This window comes from Chionomys nivalis, chromosome 3 (genome assembly GCF_950005125.1).
Source record: "Chionomys nivalis chromosome 3, mChiNiv1.1, whole genome shotgun sequence".
NCBI classification, from domain to species: Eukaryota; Metazoa; Chordata; class Mammalia; order Rodentia; family Cricetidae; genus Chionomys; species Chionomys nivalis.
In genome coordinates, this window is record NC_080088.1 from 91,276,838 (window position 1) to 91,298,600 (window position 21,763).

General features: G+C 48.5%; 1 protein-coding gene across 1 annotated transcript in view; it reads right to left on the bottom strand.

The window, feature by feature from the left end:
* Sdk1 (sidekick cell adhesion molecule 1) overlaps positions 1-21,763 on the bottom strand; it is a 975,668-nt gene that overhangs the window by 195,598 nt on the left and 758,307 nt on the right. The window contains exons 15-17 of the mRNA XM_057765703.1: positions 11,887-12,034; positions 10,770-10,910; positions 3,166-3,347 (exon numbers count right to left, since the gene is read on the bottom strand). Of these exons, the coding sequence (XP_057621686.1) occupies positions 3,166-3,347; positions 10,770-10,910; positions 11,887-12,034 (471 nt within the window). The remainder of the gene's footprint in view (positions 1-3,165; positions 3,348-10,769; positions 10,911-11,886; positions 12,035-21,763) is intronic.

Here is a 21,763-nt window from a genome sequence, read left to right on the forward strand (position 1 = left end):
TCTTTCTTTCTTTCTTTCTTTCCTTCCTTCCTTCCTTCCTTCCTTCCTTCCTTCCTTCCTTCCTTCCTTCTTTCTTTCTTTCTTTCTTTCTTTCTTTCTTTCTTTCTTTCTTTCTTTCTTTGTTTTTTTGTTTTTCAAGACAGGGTTTCTCCATGAAACAGTCTTGGCTGTCCTGGAACTCACTCTGTAGAACACGCTGACCTCGAACTCACAGAGATCTGCCTGCCTCTGCCTCCAGAGCACTGAGATTAAAGGCGTGTGCTACCACCGCCCGGCTTGTAGTGCATTTTCTTAATTAGCGGTATATGTGGGTGGTGCCATCCCTGGGCTGGTGGTCCCAGATGCTCTAAGAAAGACATCTAAGCAAGCCATGAGGAGCAAGTCAGTAAGCAGCTCCCCTCCATGGCCTCTGCATCAGCTCCTGCCTACAGGTTCCTGCTCTGAATCTAGTAAAACTTGACTTCCTTCAGTGATGGAGTAGGACCTGACAGTTGGGAGCAGAAACAAATCCTTTCCTCCCTGAGTTGCTTTGGTCGTGGTCACCTTAAACACAACAGTGGAAACCCTAACTAAGACATCTTCCAACTCAGCATTTCCAGCTTGTCACTCCCTCTTAAACCTGTCATGGCTCTCAAGTGCCAAATACATACCAGCCAGAGTCTCCAGCCTCAGTAACCTTTTAAATTAAGCCTTGATTTCTCTGACTGTACACAGAGCTCAAGGGCTCTGGCAATAGAATGGGGAATCATTTAATAGTAATCAGGTATAACCCATAGCCGTGCTCACAATTTTATAAAGATTTGCTTTATTTATTTATTTTTAAAAATATTTATTTATTATGTATACAATATTCTGTCTGTGTGTATGCCTGCAGGCCAGAAGAGGGCACCAGACCCCATTACAGATGGTTGTGAGCCACCATGTGGTTGCTGGGAATTGAACTCAGGACCTTTGGAAGAGCAGGCAATGCTCTTAACCTCTGAGCCATTTCTCCAGCCCGATTTGCTTTATTTTTAATTATGTGCATGAGTGTGCACACATGTGCATTTGCATTTGAGTGCAGTGCCCAATGAGGCCAGAAGAGGGCATCACACTCCCTGGAGTTGGAGTTATAGTCCGTTTTAAGCTGTCCAGCATGGGCACCGTAAGCGCTCCTAACCACTGTGCCATATCTCTAGCCCCCACGCTAGTCATTTGAAGTGTTTCCAAGTTTACTGTTGTTTTATTAAACAGGCTCATTAACGCAAGCATTTATTGTCTAGGCTGTCCGCTGCTTGCCTCTTCAAACGAGTGGTCAGGAATCCCTTGCAGATGGACAAGCCCTGCCTGGCTGTCCAGCATTTTAATATTGCTGCTACTTGCTGGGCAGGCAGCGCTGACTGTTTTTAATTTATAAAGGAGGATTTATGGACTCTTGGATGGCAACCGACAGCCAATCAATAAGGGCTGATAATAACAGCGTGTAATATCAAGGAACATTAGGTCTGAGGCAGGATTTGGGGAGAGAAGTGGGCAGTTAGAAACCTTATCATTTGAAAAAAGGTCAAGGCCCTGGTAGCAATAAAAATGCCTAAGCAAATAAAACCACACCTGTGAACTGAGAACCTCGTAAATTGCTGAGAAAGAAAGGCTTAGAGACCCTGTGAAGGGAACTTGCTCCCCCTACTCCCTCAGCCAGGATTTGGGTTGCTGTAGGACCAATGTGGCCATTAAGAAAGGGACTGTGTATTATTGCTTAGGAAAACAATGACAAGTGCAAGTAGCTAATGTCACTGAGGTGCCTGGGGCTGCAACAAGAATCTTCCAGAAACCAGAGGAGGAGTTAGTGGCCCTAGAAAGGCTTTACTTTAAACCCTGGGGCTGAGCCTTGGTGTGTACCGGGAGGATCTACCAGTTTCTGACATTCTGCCTCATTTCTTTGAGGGATGGGGGAGCACTTATTGATCTTACATTGTTGACTTATATAATAATTAAAAAAATCCCAAATTCATGAATTCTGTTCCCAATGATCATATTGCCTAAACTAAAGCAACTGTGAACAGTTGTCAGTTTCAAAAGATAGCCATAATAGCAAGGCTGTTCTGACCCGCTGACAGTTGTGATCCACTGAGGAAAGAAAGAGTTCACAGGCCTTCCCAAGACTGCATATATGATCAGATGTAAGCCCCACCTGCCCAAGGACCAGGTAACCTCCTGGGATTCTGGGAGTTAGAGTTCTGGAAACTAATGACAAAGCATCTTGGCGTTACTTACCTGGAAAATTTCCAGGTGATGGTTTTGACCGAAGTTTCATCTTGGTCAGTATTTAATACACTTAATAAAAGCTTGTTTAAATTTGGCCAAAAGGGTGGAACTGTTTTTTTGTTCTTTTGTTTTTGGCCAATTTTAGGATTAACACAGACTCTCCTAAGACTCCATATACGATGTACCTAGACTCTTCTACTCACAGCTCCCAGAGGAACAGAGTGCTAAGACAATAAGTTTCTCCTCAGCAGCGACGAGGAGGTTCAGGAATAGGCAAGGAGTGAGATCCCATTGACTCACTTATGGGTTAGATTTTCCCGTAAAGCTCTTGGAAACTGAAGCACCCAGAGAAATAAAACACATCTCCCATTTAAACCTTCCACAAGGCTACCTGGCTGATTAGAAGGTCTGTGACTTTGGAGAACTGGAATGGTACAGGTCCAAAGCCAGATCATCTTGGGCTCTCTCTAGCCCTCAACATCAGCATTTCTGGTCCAGCTCCATGGGGTGACCTAGCATCTTTAAGAAGCCTAGGTAAAGACATCCTTTGGTTATATACAAAAAGGACCTGTAACTCCCAACAGCTCAGTCTGAGCATGGCATCAGAGAGCATCTGAGGCCCGGAGCAGTGACATTCTGGCTTTGCTGTGAGCTCTCTGCCAAGGTATTTGAAAAGTGTCTTGAACTGTGACTAACAAGATCTATTTCTACAGCGGAGCATATTTTTGGGGACATCTTGAATCTGCATTCTTTGTCTATGGTTATTAGTATTTGACTCCAGAATAAACAAGCCCTTACCCATTTTGAGGTAAGGCCTATATTTTTATTGACATCCCCCTAGAGAGGTGCATATTCCAATCAGACGAACTGACTCCAACCCCCACTTTCCCACAGAGGTTCCCCAGCCCCCTGGCAACTCACCTCCTTGTAAGGTGTACTCAGTCACCGCCCTGCTGAAGACTCCCAGGCCTGCGCCGTTGTAGGCAGCCACCTGGATCTCATACTGGGTCCAGATGATGAGGTCAGTGACCAGGCAGTAGTTCACCTCCGGGCTGCTAATGTTCCTCTGCTGATGCTCCCCGGGCAGGCCAGCCAGGCGGTACCTGTGGCAGAGAGGAAGCATGAGGGCTGGGACACCGCCCATGGTGGACTGTGATTGCCTTGAGAGGATGGTGGAGGTCAGCAGGCATGGACGAGGCTTCAAGCTAGATCTAACCACAGCATACTTTGGTCAATGGCTTCATATATGCTATACTCTAATCTCATGGTGACCGTAAACTCCAGGTGAAGTGGAACAGGCTTTCAACTCCGGATGGCCATGAGGAAATTCTGTTGGTTTTGTTGCTGCTGCTTCGAGGTAAAGTCTTGCCACTGTAGCCTAGATGTCCTAGAACTTACCTGGTAGCCCAGGCTGGCCTCTGATTTGCAGAAGTCTTCATGCCTCAGTTTCTTAGCTGGGACTGCAAGTGTGCACCACTCCACTCAGACTCGGTTTCCCATTTGAGAAAATGTGATAGAAATGCCCCCCAAACAAGAGAGACCCACACTGTCAGCTAGAACTTAGACTGCCCCCGCTGCTGGAAGGAGGCTATGGGGATCCTGGAGGCTGGTGGAACCCAAATGATGCTCCTTTCCTCCCTCTCTCCTTCCTTTCTATTGAGACAGGGGCTTGCTATGCAGCCCAGGCTTGCCTGGGACCCACGATACTTCTGTTTCAGCTTCCTGAATTACACAGACATGTATCATCACATTCTAGAAGTTCTGCATTTCAGGTGTGAACTGCCGAGTGTGTACAGTGACTTGGAGTCAAGGTTTGGAACCTGATTGCTATCAGGGATGGAGAGAAAGGTTGATCTTGCAGCTACATTGCTGGGAGAAAACAGGAAGTCAATGGACTGTGGTCTCCTGCCCTCTGTCCTACTACCCCATCCTGTTTCCATTTAAGAATAATCTAAATTGGTCCAGAGATACCCCAGACCTAGAGTAAGTAGCTTTGAAAACATACTAAAACTTCTAAAGGGCTAGTCCATGGCTAAGTATGACCAATTGCTTTTGGGGGGGGAACCTTTGTGAGTTCTTGGGTAACATGTCCTTCAGCACCCTGAAGCAGAAATTTAAAGTTGGTCTTATTAACAAGATGGCTTACACAAACCATCTCTGGAAAAAAAAAAAAGGCATGAATTAGGGAACGGCTTTTGTGCTGTGGAAGGCCTTTTCCTGCATTATTTTGATTAGCAAATGTTTTTTCTTGATTCCGTTTATAGAAGTTAATGTACTGAAGTAGCTCAGTTAATTCACAGAGCTTTTCTGGATCAGTTCCCCTGGGTAAAATGAGAGACACGTACAGTCATCCTGCGGCTTCTCGAAGCGTCCAATTTACAGCCCAGTTGTTCTTGCCTCCGCGAAAAGCGGCTTTGTGTGATACCCAGAGACGGGAAATGACTGACAAGCCGTCCTTAAACAGAGAGGCAGCTGTAGACCTACTGACAGAGCAGAGGGAAGGGACACACCCAGGACCAGGACAGGAACTCCCAGACCAATAAGGTCGCTGAGGCAGGAAAACTAAAGCCCAGAAACCACAACTTTCCTAAGAGATATGCAAATGAGGGAGTAGAGAGAGGCCAGAGAAGTTTCTTCTTCAATCCAGGACTTCCTGGGGGCATTCTTCTTGTCTAAGGAACCATTTGTGCTTGGTAAGGCCAGTTTGGAAGGAAACAGAAATGAGGAGTGACAGAAAGCCTTGAAGGCATGAAGGTCAAAGCTAGCTTTCTCTGCACCAGGTCTTGGTGGGAAGGCTCCTCCCAAACAGTCCTGAACTGAAGCTCTGGGAAAGAACTGCACGCTTTCGGCTGAGCCCTGCTAGGAGGGTCGAAGCATGAGAACTTCACTGTGGGAGGTTGGGGAGTTGTAGGTCCAATGTCTAATTAAAATTACTCCTGGGCTGTCTTTAGCCCCTTGACAGCCATTCCTTGCCTACCTCTGTGTCTGAACGAACATCCTTGGGATTTAGAGGCAAAACCTGAAATGAATCAATGTAACAGAACATTGGCTTCCACCAACCAAAAGGCTGGGAGTGCTGTTAGCTGGCATCTGAGGTCGACAGTGCCTTGATTTAGGACTTTCTTTGACTATAAAACTTCAAGGAACTGTCCTCATGTTGGAATGCAGAATTAGAGGTGACCCGAATCTGTGTTGGGCCATGGTCACTTACAGTTGATTCCAGAAATAAGCACTTTTATTTCTGGTATTCAAGGTGGAGTTGTGCTTTCAGGCGGACAAAGGCTTGTGTTTAAATCTTGATTCCTACCTGGTGGGTTGGAGTGGGCGGAGTCTCATCTAATCAGTAGATTCATAATTGGCTCAGGAGTTGGTGGGAACCAGGTGGGGCCTGCTGGAGAAGGGGGGTCACTATGACTGGACCTTTGAGGTGGACACTTTGTGCCTGGCTCCTTCCATGGTCTTTCTGCCTCATGGCCTCTGTATATCAGCACTGCCCTCCTGCAGGCCCTTCCACTCTCCCTCCCACACAAGCCCAGAAGCAATAGAGCCAAGTGAGCACACAAGGAGCACTTGGGAACCATAAACCCCTCAGAGGGGGACTAGAAATACAGGGGGAGCGAAGGGGACAGGAGAGGGAAAGCCAAACCTTCCTCACCCTGGGATCTAGTTTCCTGCCAACAGAGTCTAGAATAATCAGCAGATAAAGTCCTGAGTGCCTAGACATACATCCTCAGACAAGGCTGTTAAATCAATAAGTGGAGGGTGTGGCCCAGCTGACAGAAGCTTTGCTGGCAAGCAGGAGGTCCTGGTTCCACCCCAGCACCTGGTAAACTGCGTATGGCAGTGCCCGTTTGCAATCCTAGCGCTCGGAAGTTGGTGGCAGGGGGAACAGGAGATCAAGACCCTCCTTGGTACGTAGCGAGTTTGAGGCTAGCCTGGGCTACATGAGCATCTGCCTCAAACCCAACCAACCAAACAAAGCAGGGAACAATCACACACAACCGGGCTTACTTCGAGGCAACCTGTTTGCAGCCCCGAGTGTTCCTGTGTCAGCAACCCCCCTCTCCTTATCAGGAACGGTGAACCCGAGCAACCTGCCTTAGATTGTAGGAACGAGAGGAAGGAGGGCTTTACTTGAAACTGAGGTTTCACTTAAGCTTGAAATTGTTAAAGCTTGCTGTAATGAGTCCTAGGAGAGGTGTAACCCAGAGAGCACCATGAATATGCATCTCCACAGACACCTCGCTGCACCCATGCCTTGGAGTTATAGTTCCCTGTATGACTCTGTCTAAATATCATCCCTCTTTTAAGCTAAACATAAGATGTTTAATTATTATTATTGTTATTTGTGCATGTATGGTCTATATGTGTTCATATGTGTGTGTGCACGTGTGCATGTGGGTGTATGTGCACCTATGTGTGAATGTGTGTGGAGGCCAGAGGTCAACACTAGTTTTCCTCTCTCCTCCACAGGGGTCTCTCACTGAACCTGGAGCTCATCCATTTGGCTAGCTGGTAAATGAGCTTCAGAGATCCCTCTGTCTTGCCCAACTCCCAGCCCCTGCTCTGGGGTGACTGACATGTGGCACCATGCCCAGCTTTTTGTGTGGGTGCTAAGGACTCACACTCAGGCACTCAATGTTTGCAGAGCCAGCCTCTCACCCACTGAGCCACCTCCCAGGCCCCGAGTAGATATTTCTTCACCGCTTTCTGGGAGACACTGCAAAGTCACCCCTAGGAAGGTCTGGCTCCAAGGAGTCCTTCACTACCCAACCCACTTTCCAAGGAAAGGCTATGAGATTAGCATTGGGGGGACATGGTGGGGGACACAGGCTGAGGTCCTTGTTCAGGACATGAAGCCTGTCCCAACCATACATTCTCCTCAGCCACTTCATCAGGGAAGAGTAGGATTCACTTTGAAAATAGAATGGCCAAGGGGTCCATTCTGGCCCGGGCTCTAGGGGTCCTGGGGTCGTATGATGGATGTCTGAGAGGGTCAAGGAGAAGGAGGACTCCACGGAGCATCCTCTTTCCTCCTTTCTGGGAGAATCTGTTACCCTGGAGATGGGCTCAGTCAGAACGGATGAATTTTTATCCAGAAATAAACATGATTTTTTTTTAAAGGACATAACCCTGAGTGCCTCTCGGAGAAACATGCTGCCTATTATTATAAATATTTTATCACCGTGCGAGCATCCTAACTACTTCTTACGGTGTGAGCCACCAAGGTGATTGATCTTCTATTTGCTCCCATGCATTGTGTGTTGGATCCGACACAGAGCCTGTGCCTTGGAGGGTTCTCGCTCAGAAAGCAAACCACAAGCTGCAGGCTGGAGCCTTTCTCAGAAGCATTTGCAGGCGAATGCATCTTGGTACGGGTCTTTAATTTCCACCTGCTTTGATATTCAAGGCCTGGGGTGGTGTGCCCTCATTTTTTTAGGGCTTCCTTCGACTTAAGCTCTCAACATTACAGATGCCCCCTTACCCACTCCAATCCAATAGCAGTATCACCAAGAATCCTTTAAGGACAGTAACCCCAAAAGTAGAGAGATGAGCGGTCTGCCATGTGACCTCACAACGTCAGACAGTTTTATTATTAGGCTCTGTGCCCCAAGCCAGTTCAGGGGGACAAACATCACCATCCCTACTTGACAGGCTCTGCCTTGGGGACCCTTCTTCTTCAGAGAAAGGCACTGGTTGTGAGCAGGGCAAGCTAATTATTTTCATTAGTTGACGGGTGTGGACACGGGGGGATGGCTAAAGTCGGAAGGAAAGCACAGCCTTGAGGCACAGGAACCCTTAGTGTGAGGCAGCAGAAGGATGGGTAGGAAGGTCAGGCTACTGGCAACTGCCACCAACTGGAACAGAGCCCAGGGCCACTGCTGCTGGATGACATGACTGTCTCCCTCTGACCTTTTGTAAATGGAGGATGACAGCTGGGGGCAGAGATATGGGGAGCATGGGCACTGACTTCCTGTTGGTCCTTTAAGCCCTGTTAGACAGACAAGGCTGAGCTCAGGTTAGAGGAGAATCGTGGGCTGCAGGGAGCCTGAAGAACAGCAGGGAACTGGCTGTGTCCTACAGCTCTGGCTCGCTCCGAGCAGGGGTTTTCCACAAAGGAGCCTTCTCTCCAGCAACCGTCTTCTCTTAAGGTTCTCTCGGTGCACGCAGAAGCCCGGTCTCCCATCTCACTCCACGGTTAGCTGAAGTGAGGCGACTACAGTCACAGGTCCTTTACAGGCCAAGCAAATGGAGCTGAAGAGCCACCATTCTCAAGCTGACATTCCAGCACTTGGGAGGTGAGATGAGAGATCAAGAGGTTGAGAGCCTTCCTGGCTGCATTGTGAGCTGGAGGCCAACCTGGCTACATGAGACCTTGACACAGCAAAAGACATACAATGGGGCCAGAGAGATGGCGCTAGGTAAAGGTGCTTGCTGCAAGGCTAGCGTGATCTGTTTATCTCTGGGTCCCACAGTGGGAGGACAGAATGTTGTCTGATGGAACTCCATACACTAGATAAAGAAACGTCATGAAACTAAAGATGATACATAAAGGGAAGAAAGAAAAAGGCCCTGGTGGAGGCAGGGGAGTTGTCAGAGTCATCAGGAAAAAATCCACATCTCTCATAATGTAAATATCTGTGCTTTCTGATGGTCTTGGTGACCCCTGGGAAAGGGTCCTTTATGGCGGTGGATAACTCCGGTAAGGTCAGCACTTGGGAGCTGAAGGCAGGAGGATACGGTGTTCAAGAATGTCCTCAGCCATATTAACAAGTTCTAGGCCAGCATGACCTACACAAGACTTGTCTCAAACAAGAAAGCAACAACAAGAACAAAAAGAAAGAAAGAAAGAAAGAAAGAAAGAAAGAAAGAAAGAAAGAATAAAGAAAGACAGAGACCCCAATACTTTCACATTTTCCTTCCTAGTTAGACCTCTGTTAAACAAGCACTCATGAACCCCAGCCCAGTGTGTGACAGGGAGGTATTTGGAGAATAATGAATGCATTCTTGCTTCAGTAACACTCATAAGATTGAGGGGTGATGGTGGTGCACACTTTTAATCCCAGCACTCTGGAGGCAGAGGCAGGCAGATCTCTGTGAGTTCGAGGACAGCCTGCAGCCTGGTCTACAGAGTGAGTTCCAGGACAGCCAGGGCTACACAGAAAAACCCTGTCTTGAAAAACCAAAAAAGAAGAAGGAGGAGGGGGAGCAGGAGAAGGAAGAGGAAGAGGAGGAGAAGGAGGAGGAGGAGGAGGAGAAGAAGAAGAAGAAGAAGAAGAAGAAGAAGAAGAAGAAGAAGAAGAAGAAGAAGAAGAAGAAGAAGAAGAAGAAGAAGAGAAGGAGGAGGAGGAGGAGGCGGAGGAGGCGGAGGAGGAGGCGGAGGAGGAGGAGGAGGGGAGGAGGAGGAGGGGAAGAGGAGGAGAAGGAGGAGGAAGAAACCCTTTAACTCAAATCAATCTTTTCTCTTTTAATTTGTCTCAACAAAAAGATCCACAGGGGTGACATTTGGTGTCATTTTGACGTTAGTGGTAGCTTGGGCAAAGGAGGTGCTTTGCTCAGATGCAAACCCACCATCCCTTCTTACGCTGGGCTAGCAACCTGCACATCCTTTGGTGACATTTGGTAGGTACACATGTACCTTCATCCTGCCCTAATACCAAAAATACATCGCTTTCATTCCCAACACCTAAACATTGCCAAGTTGTAAGTATACATGAATATGTGTATATAAATTTCTTTGGAGGGGGGGCCTGGAGAGATGGCTTTACAGTTAAGAGCTCTTACTGTGGACTTGAGTTCAGTTCCCAGCCCACAACGGCCTGTAACTCAAGTTAGGGCAGCAGTTCTCAACCTGTAGGTCATGACCTCTTTCAGGGGTCAAATGGCCCTTTCATAGGGGTTATCTAAGACCATAAGAAAACACAGATGTTCACATTACGATTCCTAACAGTAGCAAAATTAAAGTGATGAAGTGGCAATTATTTTATGGTTGGGATTACCACAACATGAGAAACCGTAGTAGATAGGGGGCCGAGGCACTAGGAAGGTTGAGAGGCACTGCTCTAGGGCATTCGACACCCTCTTCTGACCTCCTAGGGTACATATACCCATACACATATATGCACAACCAACATTTTTCCTTTGCTATGCCAGAAGATCTGACAAAAATGGAACAAATTAGCATAGTAACTCTTGGTTAAACATTACCTCGAATTAATTCAGTTAAGTGATTGTTCTTACGAAAGTACGCATCCATAGAGGAAGGGTCACAGTGAAGAATGCATCTGCTATCTTTTCCATAGTACCCCCCTCCATTCTCCGACTCAGTGCAAACGCTGACACTCGTCTGCGTGGCCCCCACTCAACCAGGAGGCCCCCACAAGGGTGCCCATTGGCTGTGAACTCTGCTTTGCTGCAGCGGGCACCCCTACCTAGAGTCTGTCACTTGACCTGGACCCTAAAGTTATTATTGGCTGCTGCTAACAGTTAACGGGGTAGCCTGAAAGTTTGTTCCAGGTACTTGCCTGAGGATATAGCCCCGGAGCACCCCGTTGTGTTCTGTTTCCGGTGGTGGCTGCCACTGCACCATGATGGACTGGTTGGTTCTCCCACTGGCTACAATGTTTTTGGGGGGAGCACTTGGTGGTTCTTCTGGTAGCATCAACCTAAAGATCAAAATGTATTAGAGAGAGAGAGGTAAGGGTCAGCAGCAAGGTACCCGGCTCAGAGCCTTGTTGAGGAGAAAACCAGCAGAAAGCATGCCGCTGACCTCACTGGGGCTGTGTGTGCAAGAGTTATGGCAGTCAGCAACTCAGCCAGGAGGCAATGGCGGAGGTGCGGTTCATAGAGTTCATCTAGTGTCCTGCTTAGCTCTGTTAACTTTACAAAAACCTGGAAACACCTGGGAAGACAGTCTAAAGGAGAAATGATCTATCTTAGGTTGGTCTGCGGGTATGTCTGTGGGGGACCACCTTAATCTAGCTGACGGACATGGGAAGACCCAACCCACTGTGGGCGGTATCATTCCCTATGCAGGAGATCCTGGTTTGTATAAGAGCAGAGAAATCCAGCCGAACATGAGCAACAAGTATGCATGTGTCAGTTTCCCTTTGTCTTGACTGTGGATGTGGCATGACCACTTGTCTCCACTTCTCCACTATGAGGAACTGTAACCTGGAACTGCCGACTGAAACAAACCCTTCCTCCCCTAAGCACTTTTATCAGGGTCCTTTATCACAGCCACAGAAACGACACTAGGACATCCACGAGGCCCTGGGTTCCAACCCCTGCATCATATAATTTGGGTGTGGTTGCATGCCTGTAATCTCAGCACTCTCTTGGTAGAGGGAGGAGGATGGTCCTCGGCTACATAGTGAATTCCAGGCCAGCCTGGACTACATAAGACTCCGCCCCTCAAAGAAGGCAGTGCTGTCAGGAGGGACCTGCGAATGCACACAGCACCATGGGAAGGGTCTATGACAGCTGTCTCCAAGCAGTTAAGAGAAGCACAGCTAGCTCAGAATGTGCCAGTGTTCACACTGCTCAGGTTTCCGCCAGAACCGCGAGGTTGTTCATTCATCTCTGTATCTATTGTTGGGATCCACACCATCTAGGCTCTGGGTGGGGGTCAGGCTCACTCACCTGCTGGTCTCCATGCTGTACTGGCCCTTGCCTACTTGGTTCACAGCGCACACCCTGAACTGATAGGTTCGGGCTGGAGTCAAGCCACTCACAGTGATTGCTGTCATCTCCGGGTCAACATTTGACAGATGCACTTTCCATGGAGAGTCTACAAGAAGGAGCAGAGCAGAGACACTCACGAGCATGCGCCGTCACGGGACGAGGACAAAAACGGTCTTGTTTGCTCTCCCAGACCAGTGCTAGGAGAGGTGGTGGCTAACTCATTTTATGAATCGGCAAACTTGGGCTCTCAGCTGTGTGGCTAGCAACTGGTGTACTGGCATGAAGTTCAGGAGCCTCACCCCAAACCAAGGGTAGAATCTTGTTATTCCTATGGCCATCCCAGGACAAGAGGGATGAAAGACACCTCCATCTGTCCTCAGCAAGGAGCTATGTGTGGCTCTGAGTGTACCCCTCTCTCCCTCCCTCCTTTTCTTTCTGTTTGTCTTTATTCCTTCCTTTTTTCTTTCCTTCCTTCCTTCCTTCCTTCCTTCCTTCCTTCCTTCCTTCCTTCCTTCCTTCCTTCCTTCCTTCCTTCCTTCCCTTCCCTTCCCTTCCCTTCCCTTCCCTTCCCTTCCCTTCCCTTTCCTTTTCTTTCTATTTGTATATGTATTACTATGTAAACAACCGAGGTTGTACATGCATGTGGAGGCCAGGGTCCAATCTTGGGGATCATTTGTTTCTGAGATAGGATCCCTCACTAGTGTGGAACTCCCAGATTCAACTAGATTGGCTGGCCAACAAGCTCAAGCTTCAGGGAGCCTCCTGTGTCTGCCTTTGTAGCATTGAGATCAGAAGCCGGCATCATTATACCAGATGTTTTTAGATAGATTCTGGGGAATTAAATTCGGGCCCTCAACACTTTACTGAGCCATCACCGCCACCACCCTCCCAGCCAAAATATAAACTTTTTTTTTTCTTCTTCAGCCTGCATATGGCACTTCAAGGGAAAGAAGAAAACCCTTATTCCTGGACTCAAAATGAAGTACGGAAAGTTGTCTGTCAGCGTTCAGTCAGGCAGCTCAAGAATTTGTCTCCAGGAAGAGGATGCTCCACACATCAGGGAATGATAAATAGGCACTATATTTGTTAACAGTTTAATAAGGAAACGACTATGATAAATACAGATGGGTTAGGCAGTTTGCAACCCATCTGCAGTGTGGCAGCCTGTTTCTGCCACACCCCCGAGCTGCTCTGGCTGGGGAAAGACATGCACAATTCATAGCTAGCATGGTGCATCTCTTGGAAGCTGCTTCCCTGCAGGTGTGGAAGGGTATCTCTAATAGCAGAATGGGCTACTGCCTGCAAGGAAGCCTCGGGAATGTTCTGGTAGGAGTGATACTGTCGCATGATTTCTGAACAGTTTAAATATTCCTCTCAGCCCAGCCAAGGGTGACCTGGCTGTGACTTAGAGCATCTGCTGTGCCTGCCCACTCTGAACACTTAGGTGCCTGGCAGATTCTCCTGGCATCACCCTTCTCATCCATCTGAGACGGTGATACTAGCAACCCCCTTTTGCCCACCCTGAAGATGGTCAGAGAGAGATGGGTGTCCAGGGAGCTGGGATCTGCTTTGACCATGGGCAACAAGCACGAGCTGCGCATAAACACCACCCATAAAAATCACAGCTGCTTCTGCAGAAGCTGAGGGCCGACTGGAGGGGGTCATGGAACGCACCAGGGCTTCATGGGAATTGTGCCTGCCACTCTAACTGCTGACATGTTACCATGAAGTAGCCTCATATTGCTACACAATAGAACCCAGGATCCCCAAAGCAACAAGAGGGATGTCTATCCCCACGTCGGAATTCATTAGCTGGGATTCCTCAACACAGAAGTCAAGCTGCCTCACATATGGTGCCAGTTGGGCTGCAAAGACGAATTTTTTTTTTTAAATTATTGTAGATAAGCTGCTTCTGAGCACAGCTTTCTGGGAATATGGTTTCCACCACCAGCTGGGCCATGCTATATTCCTGGCTTTTGATTTTTGGTGGTTCGGGTAATTAACTGTTGACAAGGATCCCTCTATGTTTCATTTAGAAGCACAATACTGGGCTTAGTGGGTAGAAGGGCTTGCTCTGCAATCAAGAGGACTTGAGTTTGAATCCCCAATACCCACGGAAGAAGCCGGGTGTAGTCAGAGTCTGCTCGTTTGTTTCCTGACCGCCCAGACATGAAATAATCACACAGAAACTGTATTAATTAAAACACCGCTTGGTCTGTTAACTCAGGCTACTTATTAACTAACTCTTATATCTTAAATTAAGCCATTCCTATTATTTTGTATTTTACCATGAGGCTCGTGGTTTACCGGTAAGGTTCCAGGGTGAGCATCTTTCTCCTTCAGCAGCTACATGACATCTCTCAGACTTTGCCTTCTTTACTCCTCTATCTCTGCTTAGAATTCCCGCCTTGCTCTATTCTGTGCTGCCATAGGCCCAAAGTAGCTTCTTTATTAACCAATGGTAATAAAGCATATTCACAGCCTACAGAGGGGAATCCCACATCTCATGACTGTGTGTGCCTGAAACCCCAGTTTTGGGGCAGATAGGCAGATCCTGAGAGTTTGCTGGATAGTCTGGCCAAAAAAGTGATTTTCAGCTCAGTGAGAGACCCTGTCCTGAGGCAATGAAGTAGAGAGTGAGATAAGGCAGCTGGCATCCTGCTCTGGCCTCAGATGTGGGCACGGGTACTCTTACATGTACCTACCATACACACACACACACACACACACACACACACACACACACACACACACACACACACAATGCATATCCTTAATTAGCTATGGAAAAGCTAGTCCTCTGAACCTCTGTCACTATATATAGCCCACAAAGACCAGGGTTTCTCAGCTAACTCCATCACAGGAATCTCTGACAAGGTGGAAGGTCAGCGGACTGCCCCTGACACTGTGGAACTGGGCCTGGCTTTGCCAAGGCTAACAGTTACAGATCTAGCTTCCTTCCAAAGATGGCTGGCGTGAGACAGGAAGACCTGGATGACCAGCATTCGCTGTGAACGCTTCCATTTAGAGATGTCCAGTTTCCTATGAACTTCTGTAAAGTTGAGAGACCATCAAGACCATAAGTCACCTCACATCCGTTAGGAAAGTGGAAATCAAGCAAACAAACAGAAAATAACAGGGATCGTGGGATCACATACTGAGCTAGCTACCTACCTTCCGTCCGAGCCCTGAAGGTGTAGTCTCAGGCGACCCATCCCAGCCTTCTCCTCCTCTGGACTCAGCTGTCTGCAAGGGAGCAGCTACTTTGCTTCCATAGCATGAATGAGCCTAGCCATGCAGAGATGGACAGAACTGGGAGCATGTGGTGTCAGCCGGTTGACTAAGATGGTTCATCAATGCCAGACAGGGCAGAGAAGGCTGAAGGCAGGAAGCTGCCTGTTGGAGCTTTATCCTGGTGTGTCCCCATCAAGCCTTACATTGAGGCTGGGTCTCCTGGTGTGATGACTAGTGTCAACTTGACAGAATCTAGAATCATCTGTGAGACAAGCCTCTGGGCATCCCTGCCGGGCTATCTTGATTATAATAACTGAGATGGAAAGAATTGTCCACTGTGGGTGGCACCATTCCCCAGGTGGGAGCCTTGACTACATACATGGAGAAAGGACTGAGTGGCAGCAGGCATTCTCTGCTTCCTATTACCTAACTGAGGGTGTGATGAGGGTGTGACGTGACCAGCCGCTTCCGGTGTCTATCACCTTGTCTCTCCTGCCATGATGGACTGTGTCCTCCAACTATGAGCCAGAACAAACGCTTTCTTCCTCAGGTTGCTTTGGTCAGGGTATTTCTCACGTACACTAGGGCATGCTGTTGGGAGGGAGTGTTGGGGGGGTCATGGGTACCTTTAAGAGGGGAGAGTGGGGCTTGGGACTCGCCTACATGTGTGAGACCCTGGATTCAATCTACAGCACAAAACAAACAAGACAAAACTACAAGCAAACAAAAGAGAAGGATGAATGCCTTGCAGGAGTGAGCTTTCTCCGTGGTGGAACTTGCCTGGTTTCTAAGTGCTCCTGGCTCCCCTCCTTAGCTGCCTCATATGTACCGGTCTTCCTTCCTTTCTGCTTCTCTACATAACCTCCCCACTTTACACGTCAGCCAGCCTCAGGGATTCTGCTACAGCAACACACATCTTCCCTAAGACACCGCTGCCCCATGCACTGTCTCCCAGCTTCTGTTCAGTACATGGGCCATGCTGCTCTTTCTGAGCACGAACAGCTCTTACATGTCCATGACCTAAGGCTCAGGTCTGCTACCTCGCTTGATTTGACAAAGGACCCATTCGTTCATCTCCTCAGTGTCCCTGCTCTATGCATAGCTCCAGGCACATCTATAGAATTATCTTTTCCCCTCCCAACAAGAAGATAAGGAATCTGGCAGGTAGAGAAATCAAACTGTGAAACTGATCAAAATGGCCCAACCCATTTCACAGGCAATCCGATTGTATCCTCTCCCCAGAAGAAGTAGCTTGGTAGGGATTTGTTTATTGACAAGCTCTAGAGCTGCAAACTTGTGAAGGACTGTTAAAACATAAATAGCATAGCACATCCAGACCAGACAGTCAAGGGGCGGGGGGGAGGGCATGACACACACACCTTTTGAGAAGATTCCCATCCCAGCCAGTTCTCACGAGACTACCTGAGTGGTTGGAGAGCTGAGGATGCATGTGAGGGGCCTGACCCACGGGCCTCCCCTGCCTCGTTCCTCCCCTTCCAGTATTCCTCTTGTGCCTGATCATGGAGCTGCTACTCCATTCTGAAAGATGGAGACTCTGAAGGCTTGATATCGGTCTATGGGCTCAGATGATTGCAGGTTGATTTTTTTTCTTTTCCATATTTTGTGTGTGATGTACGTAGATGTTCTTGTGGGCACAGAAACATGCGCATGTGGGTGGCATGTGTATGAACAAGCCTGTTTAGGTCAGAAGTCTATGTCAGATATCTTCCTTGATTGCTCTCCACTGTGTGTGTGTGTGTGTGTGTGTGTGTGTGTGTAAGAGAGAGTGATCTTGCACATGCACACCTGCACACACCCAGACAAACACAGGCATGCCCTATACACAAACAGAGAACAAATCCAGACACTTGCCCATAATATTGTGTTTTGTGGCATAATCAAAGCATAAATTGATTATTTTCCAGTTTTCATGTCTCTGCCTTGATGCAAGTGTCTACACCCTGAAGCTCATGAAACTCGAGCACTATGCTAACACCAAAGGTTCATCACCAGCTGGGGGAAGAGTTGGCCTCACTGACACACTAGAGATGGAGAGATGGCGGAAGCCAAGCTAGCCTCTCTCCAGCTGCTATCCTCATAGAGTGCTAGCCCTCCTTGGTGAACCCAGTCACGTCTCTTTGTTGCCCAGCTGCGGCAACTAGAGAAGTCACCAAAATGATCAAGACGCTGAGAATTCTCCTGGGTCCCTCAAGATCCTAGTTGAGAGAAGACTCCTCCCACCATGCCGAGTTGTCCTTGCAGACAGTGTCTGTGAGCACACGTGTTGCATTCTTTAGGACCGGACTGCGTGCTCAAGACAGGTGCAGCTGAGAGTGGAAGCCGGAATAGCTAAGCTAAGACTGCCAGAGCTTAAAAGACGCACTAAGGGGAGACAGTCCAGCCAGTAACGCGCTGGCCTGGCAAACATGAGGGCCTGAGTTCAACTCCATTTTGTTTGTATTTTCCAGTGTCAGGCACTTGCAAGCCCAGTGCTAGGAAGATGAGACAGGAAGTTGCTTGGGTTCCACTAGCCAGTCAGCTGAGCCTCATGGGTGGGCTCTAGGTTCAATGAGAGGACCTTGTCTCAAAAAAATAAAGCAAGTGGGGTTTGAGGAAGATACCTTACAGGTTCTTAAACACACGAACACATGCACACGCGCACACACACATACACAGCCTATCAAACAATAATGGTGTTAAGTCAAAGTGACAGTGAGAGCTCTTGACATGATCTGAGGAGAAGGGCGTTCTCCCACACAGGCTAACCACAAGGAAAGCATCAGGCAAACTCCAACTGAGCAGCATTCTTAAAGCCTTCAGCTTTCCTCAGAGCTATCAAGATCACCACAAGGGAGGGACATCTGAGAAACTGTCCTGACTCCTGATCCCAAGGAGCCGTGATGACTGAACATCCTGGCGGTCCTGGGAGGGGCCCTGGGACAGGAAGCAAACAGCAAAGGAAAACAGGACATCTGAAGCCAGCATTGGGCTCTGTAGACCTGAGTCAGTATGGCTCCTCAGCTCTGAGAAACATACCACGCCCACAGAAGTGTTAGAAGTAGGGAGACTTGGGGTGGGGTACACGAGGCAATTCTGCGAAAGTCAAATAGCAAGCTTTCTAGAGGGAAAACTAAAAAGGTGGGTTTGCTGGCAAACTCTCCTGAGGCCAAGCAAGAGAGAGGCCAGTTACAAGGTCCTGAGTGGGGTATGCGCTGGGAGGTTCTGGGTGGTTTGCAAGAGAAGGTCTATCAAGGGGTGAGGAGGCGGCTCTGTGAACAGTGTTTTCCTGGCAAGCAAGAACACCCGAGTCCAGTTCCCTGCAGCCATGCAACACGGCAATGTGGTGGAGACAAGAGGATTCCTGGGGCTTTCTGGCCAGCTAACCTAGCCTACTTTGTGAGCTCCAGGTCAGAGAGAGATGATGTGTAAGCCAAAATGGTGGGCAATGCCTAGGAAGGACACCCATGGTTGACCTCTGGCCTCCACACACATGTACCACAAGTACACAGGAACCTGTTCAAACAAACACAAATGCACCAGAAAAGGAGAAGAGGGCAGACATGAGTATGTTTGTGTGCACATGTGTGAGCCCATGCACATTTGCACACCAGCTGGAGCAGAGGGCACCTGAAAACGCGTGCTAAAGCAGGCCTTCTCATTCTCCATGCTGTAGCCCTGGAGGATGGGGTGGGTGGTTCCAGATGTGGAACACACTCTGTGCAGCATTTGAGGACCTCTGGGGTGGTACAGTAAGCGACCTGTACCCCCCGCAATCAGCAGCCACCGAATGTCCCTCTCGGTTAGAGGTTGATATGGATTGACAGCTAGAAAGGCAGCTAGGAAACACGTCTCCAGGTGCATCAGTGAGGGCGTCTCTATATCAGGCTAACTAATGTGGGAACACCCACCCTGAATGCCAGTGGCACTGTCTCATGGGCTAGACCCTGGACTATATCTGAGTGGCGAAAGCTGACTGAGAAGCAGCAGCAAGCCTGCGGCACAAGTGTGTTAGTCTCTCTCTGCTCTTGACTGTGGATGTGATGCAATGAGAGGCTGTCTTGATTTCCTTGAAACAATGGCGTGTGAGACAAACCCCTCTACTCGGGTGCTTTCGGTCAGTGTGCTCTGTCAGAGGGACAGGAACGAGGCTATGGCAAGGTTGTAGCACAGACTCTTTGAACACTGTGGTGTTTTTTTTTTTTAATTCTTTTTTAATTAATATTTCCACCTGCTCCCCGTTTCCCATTTCCCTCCCCTCCTCGTGTGGTGTTTTTTTTTAAAACATGAGCTGAGCTCCAGATTTTCCTAAGCCATGCATAAGCTGGATCTATCCCAGAGAACCATTTATCCATTCCCCAGTCCTTATTTTCTCCATCACTGAGAAGCACAGAAAATGCGTAAACATGAAGATGTGAGTTTGGGTCCTCAGTGCTTGCGGAACAAGCCAGGTGAGGTGGTGTACACTTGCAATGCCATGGTGGGGACCAAGAGACGGGCAGATCTCTGGAGCTTTACCATCGGGCAGTAGAGACTCATTGGGGTCTTCAGGCCAGTGAGAGACTCTGTCTCAAAATAAAGGGGGGGGTGCAGTTTTGAAGGTAGGAGATCTCTGGCCTCTACGTGTTCCTGCACACAGGAAGAAATTATGATTGTGTACAGGTGAGAATGTTTAAAGCCTGGCAAGTACTGGCCTATGGAGGATAACTTCATATCATGATCTTCCCCATAAGGGCAGATAAGCACCTGGGGGTGAGCCCTGGTACCCACCCCCATGCTACTTCATCTCTGGGCCCCTACAAAGGCCATCAATACCTGTGACAGTCGCTTTCTCTCGGGCTGCATTTTAAAAGGGGAGCAAATGCTATTAGTTGGAGGCTCATTATGCAAAAATCCCACAAGAAAACAAGCCATGCACGAAAAGCACTTCCTAACAGCTCCAAAAGCTATCGGCAAACATCCCTGCGAGAGATAAGTTTCAAAGACAGCACCAGGCCAATCTGAAGCTCGGAGAACAAAGCCATCGAGGCAAGCAAAACAGCACAAAGCCCAGCAGCTTTTAAGGACACAATAGCGAGCGTGGAGGAGGATGTTTAACATATTGTGCGATGACAGTCAGCAGCTACTCGCAGAGCAGAGCAAATGAGCTCGCGTGGGGCCGGTGCGGGAGACAGCGGGGTCCAGACATGAAAAGACACCTGTGGCATCAGGAGAAAGAGTGAACCCTTGCTTCCAGTTTCTCTTTGTGTTGGAAGAATCCTGGCCTCCGGTGATGCTAGGAAGGGAGCTCAGAGAAGTACCGAGCCTCAGAGAGTGTTCTCCAGAAGGTAGCCTTAGACTGGAAGCTAACACCCAGGGACCCCCCACTTCAGAAAGCTGAGGGGTGCTGAGAGATGGCTCAGTGAATAAAGTGCTTGCTGTGCAATCATGAGCACTTGTGTTCAGATTCACAGCAACCTTGTAGTAACCGGGCACAGTGGTATATGTCTGTAACCTCAGTCCTGGGGTAGAGAGACAGGCGAATCCCAGGGCTCAGTGCCTGGCTAGTCTCACTAAATGGTGACCTCCAGGCTCAATGAAAGATGACCCTCTTTTCAAAAACCAACACAGCGAGCAATAGAGGAAGATACCCAATGTAAACCTGTGTCTTCTATACCTATATGCATAGATGAGTACACTCCTCCACATCCACACACACACACCCAAACCCAAAATAAGCATAGGTGGGCCAGGTGTAAAACAACAGACCACTGCAGAGTCTAGAATATTCTATCTATAGAATATGCTATCATTACTAGAACCCAAGTCTCTCAAAAGCAGCTGCTCACCAGGGCCATAGATGCTCTGCCTAGATCTGAACTCCTTAAAAGCCTCCTACTTCCCAAGGACCAGGCTGCTTCTGGTTCCTCCATCTGTGGGAACCCATCAGCAACTGAGGGGACTGTCCACACTCCCCCCTTCAGATCCAGCCTGGAGCCTCGCACTCAGTTCTCTAGACTCCTGCCAAGTTCTGCTGCCTAAACGCTTGTCCAGCAGCTCTGTATGGGATGAGCCTGGTCTCCTGTGGTCCCTTGGTATTCCTCAGAGGTTTCTCTTTTCAGTGTGGAAGGGAATTCACTAGACTTCCAGCAACAGTTGGTTGTGGCGGAGGCAGATAAGCAAGTCTTTCTTTGTATGTCTGCTAACATTTCTCTAGCTGCAATCAGCATGTATAACCTTGGACTTGAACATATATTACTACATAGAAAATACCTTTAAAAAAAGGGGGGGGGGTCCATTTAATCATTGCCTCTGGCTTCTCCTGACCTGAGGAACCTTCTGCTCATGCAAATACACATGTCCGGGGCCCATAATACCCCCTGCATCTAGGTTTCTCCATCCTGGAGCTCCTGTGAGGGTGGCACACATATCTCCCTGTTCTGCACATTTCCTCCAATAGGGCTTTCCTGGTCGTTCCTGTGGAGTGATAGGCCCTCCTTTGAGGGTTCTGACTCTAAAGGACAGTTTCCTGGCAACTATTCATGAGCTCACTTAAGAGTCCTGCGCCCTTGGGTTGTGAATTGAGTTCCTGAGTGCCCTTTTTCTCCCAGGTGGACTTAGCCTC